Here is a 12131-nt window from a genome sequence, read left to right on the forward strand (position 1 = left end):
TGCCAGGCCCCTAATCTCCATGCAGTGTGCCAGACGCAAGGATTTCAATGCTTTTTTTTTTTGAAGCATGTGCTTAGAGGCCGAGGTTTCAAATAGGGAATTAATATTTGCTAATGTCTTCTGCTTCTCCTACCCGGAAAAATCAAGAAGTTGGCCCTGAGACCTTATTGGCCAGGGAGTCTTATGCAGGATACACAAGAACGCGGTGACGTACAACAATACGACGAGCCGAGAAAATTGAGTTAAATGCTTCTGAGCATGAGCATGAGCATTGCTACGGACGATCGGAATTTCCGATCGGAATTTTTTCTGTCGGAAAAATAGAGAAGCTGCTCTCAATCTTTTGCTGGACGAAATGCCACCAGCAAATGTCCGATGGAGCATACACACGGTCGCATTTTCCAACCAAAAGCTCATATAGGTCTTTTGCTGGTGGAATTTCTGATCGTGTGTACGCAGCATAAGGATTTCTGACCAATTGGATCTCAGGACCAACTTCCTGTTCGGCCAGAAGGAGAAGCAATGTCCACGGCTCTTCCCTCCACAACCTCCTCCCCGCATGAGCTAAGGCCATGGATCACCACCTTCCCGATCATTTAGTCAAGCACCAGGGGAGGGGTTAGTGCGTGGAAGCGCGAGGGGGGCATGTTTGTTTGTCCCCCACCCCCAAAAGAAAAATTTGAACACCAGCTGCCAATGTGTCTGTCTCATTCACGTGGTTTGGCCTTGTCATATCATATGAAAACTTCAACAGATGTGATATGGCATACTGAGGGAGACTAAGAGAGTGGGGCAGTTAAGAAAATAAATAAACCCCATTGGTGGAAAAGCACTAACTGACCCACTTTGTTTGGTAAAAAGGGTCAATCATTTTTGGTGAGTTTTTTAAGTGGGGAGTGAAGTGAAAGCACATTGGCGAGAACAGTGGTGTCAGAGTGTTTTCTTTTTTTTTTGAAAGCCCATGGCGTGTGAAACACACTCAAAAACAAAAACACTCAATTGTGTTTTGGAGCACAATATAATGCCGCGTACACACAAACGAATTGTCCGGCGTACTTAGTCCGCCAAAACGCATTTCAGCGGACAATTCGATCGTGTGTGGGCTTCAGCTGACTTTTCCAGCGTAAAGTCCGGCGGACTTAGAAAGTAGTTTTGCACTCCAATCTTTACGCCGGACTTGGGTTTCAGCGGACAATACGTTCATCAGTATGCTAGTCCGGCGGACTAAGAATGACGCATGCTCAGAAGCAAGTACGAAAAAAGGAAGCTATTGGCTACTGGCTATTGAACTTCCTTTTTCTAGTCCCGTTGTACGTGCTGTACGTCATCGCGCTAGCAAACGCCGGACTTTCTGTGTGTCCGTGTGTGGCCAAGTCCGTTCGGTAGAAAGTCCGCCGGACTATCCACCGGATTGTTTGCCGGACTAAGTACGCCGGACAATTCGCTCGCGTGTACGAGGCATAAGAAGCAGAGAATGGTGTGGCGTTGGAATATTCTATGTATGGAATTGATGGATTTACTAAAGCACTGAACACAGATATTGAAACAAGTGGAATACGGAGCAGTTTATGGAAGGATTGCAGCAAAGAGGAGCACATTCTAGAGGAATTATATTTACTGTATATGTATTGGTTAAGCACTGGACACTTTATTCATTTGTAAGAGTTTATAGGAGCACTGGACACTTTATTTACTAACTCTGTCAGAGAGTAGATACATGCTTGCTAATTATGTGATTCGGTTGTTTTATATAATCATTGATTGTTTATGTATTTATTAATTTTGATGGAAAGTTTTGCATAGGAAATATAGGGCTGCACAATGGTTATATATAGAATATGAGTGTTCGGTCAAGTGAATCTCCAGCTGCAGTGTGAAGGTAAATATTTCGTAGTGGTACTACCATTGCAAATTGTGATGGCTTCCTTCTGGTTGTTAGGGAGCTGGCACCCACCTGAATATACCTGGTGGGGATGAGTCACTGGTTGCTAGGATACCAGCAGGTCCCCAGCACTTTAACAACCAGGGGGAAGCTGTCATATTTAGCAGTGGTATTATTACTATTGCTAAATGCTTCACTTCACACTTCAGCTGGAGGTAGAGGTTCATTCGAACAATTCCCAATTCATTCAGACATACACACAGGATTCTCCATAGACTGCTAATTAAGCAATAACACATGCAAAGGGTTCCTGAACCTTTAAATGGTCTCTCAGTCTGGTTCAGTAGGAATAACAATCATGGGAAAGACTGCTGACCTGCCAGTTGTGCCAGTTGGACACCCTCCATAAGGCTGGATTCACACCTATGGCATTTTTAGTGCTTTTTGCATTTTGCAGATTTGCACAACAGATCGTGTTCCATAGGAAACAATGTTAAATGGACTGTAGTGCAAATCTGCAAAATGCAAAAAGCACTAAAAATGCGTAGGTGTGAATCCAGCCTAAGGAGGGAAAGCCTCAAAAGGTAATCGCAAAAGAAGTTGGATTTTCCCAAAGTGCTTTATCAAAGCACGTTAATAGAAAGTTATGTAGATGGGAAAAGTGTGGAAGAAAAAGGTGCACAAGCAGCAGGGATGACCACAGCCTGGAGAGGATTGTCAGGAAAAGGCCATTCAAAAGTGTTAGGGACTTTCACAAGGAGTGGACTGAGGCTGGACTCAGTGCATCAAGAGCTACCACACACAGACGGATCCTGGACATGGGCTTCAAATGTCATATTCCTCTTGTCAAGCCACTCCTGAACAACAAGCAAGGTCAGAAGCGTTTTACCTGGACTGAAGAAAAACAGACCTGGTCTGTTGCTCAGTGGTCCAAAGTCCTCTTTTCTGATGAGAGCAAATTTTGCATCTCATTTGGAAACCAAGGACCCAGAGTATGGAGGAAGAATGGAGAAGCACACACAGCAAGATGCTTGAAGTTCAGTGTGAAGTTTCCACAGTCTGTTTTGATTTGGGGAGCCATGCCATCTGCTGGTGTTGGTCCACTGTGCTTCATTAAGTCCAGAGTCAATGCAGCCGTCTACCAGGAGATTTTGGAGCACTTCATGCTTCCTTCCTCAGACGAGCTCTATGGGGATGCTGACTTCATTTTCCAAACAATACAGAAGAGCCGAAGGCCGCTATTAAAGCATCCTGGTCTTCCATAACACCTCAACAGTGCCACAGGCTGATAGCTTCTGTTCCAGAAGCTGATAGCTTCTGTGCCCAAACCAAGTACTGAGTACAAATTCATGCTTATACTTTTCAGAGGTCTGATATTGTTCTATGTACAATCCTTGTTTTATTGATTGAATGTAATATTCAAATTTTCTGAGATTGTGGATTTGGGGTTTTCATGAGCTATAAGCCATAATGATCACAATTATGACAAATCAAAGCGTGAACTATCTTGCTTTGCATGTAATGAGTCTATCTCATATATTAGTTTCACATTTTAAGTTGCATTAGTGAAATAAATGAACTTTTACATAATATTCAAATTTTTCAAGTATTAAATGTTTCACTTCCTGATTAGAGTCAGAAATAAACACACTGAATGCGATATCACTAAATACCTCTGGTACTAGGGGGAATCTTACAGAGCACTGACTTTTCCTCTGGTGGCCATTTTAGAGGAGCCAGCATCTGACTGGAGTTCTCCAAAGATTTGGACTCAAGGAGGCTGTGTATATAGGTTGCGTTGGGTCAGTATGGCATGCCTGCATTGCGGGGAGTATCTAATGCTGGCTAGGTAAACACAGACCTATTGAAGGAAAAGGTTTCCGGTAAGTAGGATCAGTGCAGGAAAACCCCTGCAGACTTCTGTACGTTGGTAAAGCACTCTGTTTCAATCTGCAACAGGTCCCACATATTTGTGTGGCCTGTATCACAGGCAGAACACCCTTTTGAGAGGCTACTTTATGGACCTGCTTAAAGAGGACTTTTCAAGCACACTGCTGTCTGAAAGTTTTGCATATTTGTACTGCCTTGTTATGGAACTGTAAAGTGCATTATTAAACATAGGGACCGCATTGCTGTACTGCTTATTATTCATTACATGAAATTAGAAAATTGTCAGACATTGTCTCACAAAGTTCCTTTAAATTACTTCCATCCAGTTAGTACTACTCCCAGGCAACCAACTACAACACCTTGAAAAAGTATTTACAGTGGTGTGAAAAAGTGTTTGCCCCCTTCCTCATTTCCTGTTCCTTTGCATGTTTGTCACACTTAAGTGTTTCGGAACATCAAATCAATTTAAACAATAGTCAAGGACAACACAAGTAAACACAAAATGCAATTTGTAAATGAAGGTGTTTATTATTAAAGGTGAAAAAAAATCCAAACCATCATGGCCCTGTGTGAAAAAGTGATTGCCCCCCTTGTTAAAACATACTATAACTGTGGTTGTCCACACCTGAGTTCAATTTCTCTAGCCACACCCAGGCCTGATTATTGCCCCACCTGTTCACAATCAAGGCATCACTTAAATAGGAGCTGCTTGACGCAGTAAGGTCCACCAGAAGATCCTTAAAAGCTACACATCATGCCGAGACCCAAAGAAATTCAGGAACAATTGAGAAAGAAAGTAATTGAGATCTATCAGTCTGGAAAGGGTTATAAAGCCATTTCCAAAGCTTTGGGAATCCAGCGAACCACAGTGAGAGCCATTATCCACAAATGGCGAAGACATGGAACAGTGGTGAACCTTCCCAGGAGTGGCCGGCCGCCCAAAATTACCCCAAGAGCGCAGCGACGACTCATCCAAGAGGTCACAAAAGACCCCACAACAATGTCCAAGGAACTGCAGGCCTCACTTGCCTCAGTTAAGGTCAGCGTTCATGCCTCCACCATCAGGAAAAGACTGGGCAAAAATGGCCTGCATGGCAGAGTTCCAAGGAGAAAACCACTGCTGAGCAAAAAGAACATCAAAGCTCGTCTCAATTTCTCCACAACACATCTTGATGATCCCCAAGACTTTTGGGACAACATTCTGTGGACCGATGAGACAAAAGTGGAACTCTTTGGAAGGTGTGTGTCCAAGTATATCTGGCGTAGAAGGAACACTGCATTTCATAAAAAGAACATTATACCAACAGTAAAATATGGTGGTGGTAGTGTGATGGTCTGGGGCTGTTTTGCTGCTTCAGGACCTGGAAGACTTGCCATGATAAAAGGAACTATGAATTCTGCTGTCTACCAAGAGATCCTGAAGGAGAATGTCCGACCATCTGTTCGTGTACTCAAGCTGAAACGAACTTGGGTTCTGCAGCAGGACAATGCTCCTAAACACACCAGCAAGTCCACCACCGAATGGCTGAAGAAAAACAAAATGAAGACTTTGGAGTGGCCTAGCCAAAGTCCTGACCTGAATCCTATTGAGATGTTGTGGTATGACCTTAAAAAGGCCGTTCATGCTCGAAAACCCTCTAATGTAACTGAATTAGGACAATTCTGCAAAGATGAGTGGGCCAAAATTCCTCCAGGACGCTGTAAAAGCCTCATTGCACGTTATCGCAAACGCTTGGTTGCAGTTGTTGCTGCTAAGGGTGGCCCAACCAGTTATTAGGTTTAGGGGGCAATCACTATTTCACACAGGGCCATGATGGTTTGGATTTTTTTTCACCTTTAATAATAAACACCTTCATTTACAAATTGCATTTTGTGTTTACTTGTGTTGTCCTTGACTATTGTTTAAATTGGTTTGATGTTCCGAAACACTTAAGTGTGACAAACATGCAAAGGAACAGGAAATGAGGAAGGGGGCAAACACTTTTTCACACCACTGTATATCCCTTGCCATTTTCCACATTTTGTCATGCTACAAGCACAAAAGTAAATGTATGGATTTTATGTGATAGAACAACACAAAGTGGGACATAATTGTGAGGTGGAAGGAAAATTATAAATGGTTTTCAAAATTGTTTACAAATATCTGCAAAGTGTGGCATGCATTTGTATTTAGCCCCCCTGAGTCAATACTTTGTAGAACCACCTTTCACTGCAAATAAAGCTGCAAGTCTTTTTGGGGATGTCTCTACCAACTTTGCACATCTAAAGAGTGACATTTTTTCTCATTTTTCTTTGCAAAATAGCTCAAGCTCTGTCAGATTGGGTGGAGAGTGTCTGAACAGCAATTTCCAATCTTGGTACAGATTCTCAATTGGATTTATATCTGGATTTTGACCAGGCCATTCTAACACATGAATATGCTTTGATCTAAACCATTCCATTGTAGCTCTGGCTGTATGTTTAGGGTCGTTGTCCTGCTGGAAGGTGAACCTGCATCTCAGTCTCAATTTTTTTGCAGACTCTAAGGCCGCGTACACACGGGTGGACTGTTCGCCTAACTTTGTCCGCTGAACAGTGTTTCAGCGGACAGTCCGCTCGTGTGTGGGCTTCAGCGGACAGTTTCAGCGGACAGTCTAATGAACAAAGTTTTTCGGAATTCCCGTTAGACAGTCCGCTGAAACTTGGTTTGAGCGGACAGTCCGCTCGTATGTAGGCTTGTTCGTCAAACTAAGTTCCGCGCATACTCAGAAAGGATTTACACGCCGAAGGTTGCATTGCAGTGTATAGGACGTCGTTTTTCTAGTCCCGTCGTACGTGCCGCTCACGTCATCGCGCACGGTTTCAGCGGACTGTTCGTTCATCGTGTGTGGTCAAGTCCGTTCATGCTAATTTTGAGCGGACTGTTTGTCAAACTGTTTGACGAACAAAGTTGGGCGAACAGTCCGCCCGTGTGTACGCGGCCTAACAGGTTTCCTTCTAAAATTGCCCTGTATTTGGCTCCATCCATCTTCTCATAAACTTTGACTAGCTTCCCTGTCCCTGCTGAAGAAAAGCATTCCCACAACATTCTGCTGCCACCACCATGTTTCACAGTGGGGATGGTGTGTTTAGGGTGATATGCAGTGTGTATGATTTCCGCCACACATAGCCTTTTGCTTTTAGGCTGCAAACGGCAAATGGGACTTTGTATGGCTTTCTTTCAACACTAGCTTTCTTCTTGCCACTCTTCCATAAAGGGCAGATTTGTGGAGTGCAAGACTAGTTGTCCTGTAGGCAGATTCTCTCAACTGAGCTTTGGATCTCTGCTGCTCCCCCAAAGTTACCATGGTCCTCTTGGCTGCTTCTCTGATTAATGCTCTCCTGTCAGTTTAGGTGGACTGCCATATCTTGGTAGGTTTGCAGTGGTGCCATACGCTTTGGGATATTTTTCTTATAACCTAACCCTGCTTTATACTTCTCCACGACTTTATCCCTGACCCATCTGGTAGGTTCCTTGGCCTTCAGGATGCTGTTTGTTTACTAAGGTTCTCTACTAAACCTCTGAGGGCTTCACAGAATGCCTGTGTTTATAATGAGATTAAATTATACAAAGGTGGACTCTATTTACTAATTAGGTGACTTCTGAAGGCAATTGGTTTCACTAGATTTTAGTTAGGGGTATCAGACTAAAGGCGGCTAAATACAAATGCACGCCACACTTTTCAGATATTTATTTGTAAAAATTTGGAAAATCATGTATCATGTATTTTCCTTCAACACAAAATGGCACAAAATTGTGTATTAAATCTTGATAAAATAAGTTTTCATTTTTGCTTGTAACAAGACAAAATGTGGAAAGTTTCAAGGCACTATATGTGGTCCACACAGGGGACCATTAGGTGGCACCTAAGCCCTACATATGGTGGCATCCTCATCTAGGCACTGGGGCTTTGAAAGGGGGATACCTCCTTTTACCAGGAACCCCTCTCATAGCTCCCAATGCTAAAGGACAGGTGGATATTTAATATTGTTCCTTTGATGCTGTTTTCCATTATCTTGTTTGTTTGGATATTTGGCTGAAACATTCTTTTTTTCATTCTAGATCAGAAAATGGGGAGTCTGCTTACTCGTACACACGTTTCACTGTTTGCAGCTTTGCTATGCAGTTGTCTGCTGGTGATTTGTTTTGGCTTTTCTCAAACACAATGGAGAGCTTCAACACCAAACGTACTGAAGCCAATACTATGTCCATGTGTTATTATAAAATAAATTCATATGAAATAACTGGTGTCGTTTTTGTAAAACAAAAAATGCCTTGGATTAAAGGGGAGTGTGTAAAATTGGGTTATTGGAGGAAGTTCTGACCGCATACATGGATGATAGGGACCTGTGTGTATGAGGAGGGTGGAAGTGACTGGTGTACACTAAGTAGATGAGGGCTGATGTTGTTGTAATAGGAAAGGAAAAATAAAATTTTAAGGTTGCTTCCAAACACATGCACATTACTGATACTGAATACAGCAAAATATAACTGGGAGTTTGAGATCTACATTTGGAAAGCAGGACAGGATCAGTTGTAAAAATGAAAACCTTTTGCACAAAGGCCATCCACTAAAAACACAGAGGTAGAACAATCCTGGAAAATCCTAGATGAGAAGCAAAGCAGCTCTCCCTGTCCCTCCCACCTTCTCCCCTTGTCACCGAATGGTTCTATAGCATAATGATGATGATTTGGACATCATCTATCGTGACACGGCTTTTTAACCCTTTCATGACTAAGCCTATTTCTGACATTTGATGTTTACAAGTTAAAATCCGTATTTTTTGCTAGAAAATTACTTAGAACCCCCAAACATTATATATTTTTTTTTTTAGCAGAGAATCTAGAGAATAAAATGGCGATTGTTGCAATATTTTATGTCTCATGGTATTTGTGCACCAGTGTTTTAAACTTAACTTTTTATCCAAAGTTTTCCCCCCAAGAGGGCGGGACTTTATAGGCATGAATTGTGAGACTTACAAATAATTATTAAAAAATATAAAGTATTTTTATTTTAACAATGTATAGAAAAAAATTAAATACTCAAAACATAGTTTTGTTTCCTTCATACAATCATATATTTTTTGAACAGTATGTACTTATTATCTTTCTGAAGGCATAGAGTTCTCGAACTGAATCGTAGTAAACACATGCATTCAAAAATACATATATGAAACAGATAGATAAATTATGTGCATTCGATGTAGCCTACGCATTACGGAATCTTTTTGTACTCCTTCTTCCTTCAGGGTAATTTGTTATGCACGTTTGTTTTTGAAAGAGCAATCTAAAATATAAGAAAGAGATACATATATACACATTACCAATGCAGAAGAGAGAAAAAAAAGGGGGGGGGGGGGGGGGTGGAGAGGAGGCATGCTTGCATTAAAAATATACTCACATGTACATCTGAAGCACCAGATTTGACCATGCAGAGAGCCGGACGGTGACACAAACAAAATAAATAATTACAACTCAGGATACAAAAGATAAAAGAAAACAAGAAGAGAAAGGCTGTCTGCTGTAAGGAGTGGATGGGTCCGAGGGTCCCCTAGAGACCGGGACCGCAATAACAGATAGCTGAGAATGAGGGAAAAGAAAAATGTATACCTGTAAATAAAAGTATTACACTAAATCAAATATACAATTTCTATCCTTATTTTAATATTAGCTTTAGAAAGGATGCTGAAGCATCCTCACATAGACAAAAGAAAAATAAATATATACCAGAAAAAAAACCAAATGGCAAAAATTATCTTGGTTTTCATGATCTATTTTAAATACTATAAATGGCTCTAAAAAGAGAATACCTTTAAAGTGGTGCTGTGTTTCAAAGGGATGAGGTCATCATATCAAGGGGCAGATACACTAGGAAGGCGTTTGAGAGCCTTTCAAATTGCTGAGTATGTATACACATATATTTTTTTCGTAGCCCAGCGCCTTCACAGATTCAAAAAGTGGAATGCACCTCCAAAGCAATTAGATTAGCAATTAGGTGCAATAATCCAAAAAAGTCCCCGTCTGTAAAAGACAGATCAATTGCATTAGTAAGCACAGAGACCAACTCAATTATATGGTTTCATAATCATATCTAACACGCAAGAGTTTCCAAAGAAAAAAGTTATTTTGTGTTCTCTTTACCTTAATCTAAAACCACCAATGTGTTGCCCCATCACAGACCACAGCACTACAAATGACTAAATTACCTGCTATTTATATGGTTCAGGACGGCCAAACTACCTCCTCCCAGCAGGTGCAAGTGATAATAGTCACCTGCACATACCTATTCTGCTAACAACCGCAGTCCCCCGGGTGCGTGGCACATGGTGCCACCCCTTGCCCACATCCAAGATGGCGAGGTGAGAGGAGTGACATCATGCGTCAGGCTCCCACCGACACGCGTGCGCAGTAAGCCTCCAGTTTTCCAATGACAACGGGGGGAGCGGAACGGTGGACTGACCACATCTCCCATAGTGCACAGCGTCAACACACCAAGGTGCACCATCATGCACATGGGCTAAAGGTTGGGCATGGATGGAAACCAGACAACCTCAAAGACGAGGCCGACACATGCCCAACAAGCAGGCAAACCCCAAAAAAGGGCAAGCGGCAGAAAAATCATATAGATGGGCATAAGCTGCCACATCCATATTTCCGTATCCAGAATGGCCTACGCGTGCTGGGATCACACCACAAGAAGACAATTTTATAGATAGGAAAAAAAAGAAAAATATTTTTTTTTTTATATAAATAAAAAAATCGAATTTGATAAATAGATAAATAAATAAATAATTGCATCCACAAGAATGAAATGCAAAAATCTGGGCGTCTCGGGCACATGCAGTACATGCATGCATGCTCAACCTTCAAACTCCTTGGGTAAATAAAATGAAACAAATGTGCAAAATTATAAATTTTTGTAGAACATACATGGAAAAGTACACAAATTATTATTTGAGTGTCTACTTTTCCATACCTCCTGATACAAACCCCTCCAAAAAGAGTCTATAATTCATTGCCTCATTTAAGCCTGGAAAGACTGTAGCCTGCAATTAAAAAATCCATTTCAGTTCCTTCTGTAATATGACCTTATTCCAGCCCCCCCCATTGCACTTGGGTGCACTCTGTCGAGAACTATGAATCTAACCCTGGGAAAGATGCTATTATGCAAGGATAAAACATGTCTTCCCAGTGGGAGATCTGGGAATGGCTTTTTTCATACTCCAAATATGTTTGGACATTCGAGATCGTAATTCTACCTTAGTTTTCCCTACATAGAAGGAATTACAATCAGATAATAGTAAGTATACCACCCCCTTGGTCTTATAGTTAGAAATGGGTTGCTTTAAAGAGTCTCCCATTTGGCAATACACATGTGGGTCCCACCTGTATATATTGGCAAAAGGTGCATCCCCCACATGTGTATGTACCCTTGACTATACATGGATCGCCTCGATTCTCACCCTTAAATTCACTATGAACAATACAGTCCCTTATTGAAGTGGCTCGTCTAAAGGTGAAAAGTGGTTTTGTTGACACAAATCTGCCCAAATTAGAATCCATGGACAGAAGATGCCAATATCTTTGCACTACATTACGGATTTTGTTATGCTGATTAGAATATGATATTATAATTCTAGTGGCATTTTCTTTTTGGCCATCAATTTTTTGCCTGTGAGAATATAAGAGTTCATGTTGTGTTTTTTCCAAAGATTTTTATAGGCTTTTTCAAGCAAGGTTTTGGAGTATCCTCTTTCCAGCAGACGAGTTTGCAATTCATTAGCTTCGGCTTGGAAACTTTTCTCATCGGAGCAATTTCTCCTATTTCTTAAGTACTGGCTGAAGGGTATATCAAGGTTAAAAGGGGACGTGGATGGAAACTGATGCGTGAAGGATCGAGTTTCCAGCTGTTGATTTTCTGAAGAGGCGAGTCTGGATGGCACCACCCTCCCCACGGAGGACCGTGACATCAATAAATGTCACCTCATCCGAATGGTGAAACATTTTAAAGGTGAGGTTGAACTGGTTCTTATTCAGCCTTGCTAAAAAGCTTAACAACATCTCCATTGGACCATCCCGGATCAAATACACATCGTCGATATATCTGGCCCACATCCAGATGTGGTCAGTATATATCATCATCTGCTCATCCACCATCAAGGACCACTCCCACTCCCCCAGGTACAGATTGGCGTACAATGGGGCACAGCAATTCCCCATCGCAACACCCTGTACCTGGAGGTAGTGGGAGCCATCAAAGGAAAAAACATTGTGGTTGAGGATAAAGTCTAAGGATTGTACAATGAAATCACTATACGGCTATTCATCCTCAATCTGTTG

General features: G+C 41.7%; 1 protein-coding gene across 2 annotated transcripts in view; it reads left to right on the plus strand.

Moving 5' to 3' along the window:
* LOC143984278 (major histocompatibility complex class I-related protein 1-like) overlaps positions 1-8035 on the plus strand; it is a 66015-nt gene extending 57980 nt beyond the window's left edge. For both annotated transcript variants that reach the window (XM_077484546.1, XM_077484548.1), the window contains one exon: positions 7854-8035. In XM_077484546.1, coding sequence (XP_077340672.1) covers positions 7854-8020 — 167 coding nt within the window. In that variant the 3' untranslated portion in view covers positions 8021-8035. The remainder of the gene's footprint in view (positions 1-7853) is intronic.
* The last annotated feature ends 4096 nt before the right edge of the window (positions 8036-12131 follow it).

This window comes from Lithobates pipiens, unplaced genomic scaffold (genome assembly GCF_037356315.1).
Source record: "Lithobates pipiens isolate NorthernLeopardFrog02 unplaced genomic scaffold, aLitPip1_a1.2 Scaffold_1, whole genome shotgun sequence".
Classification (NCBI taxonomy): domain Eukaryota; kingdom Metazoa; phylum Chordata; class Amphibia; order Anura; family Ranidae; genus Lithobates; species Lithobates pipiens.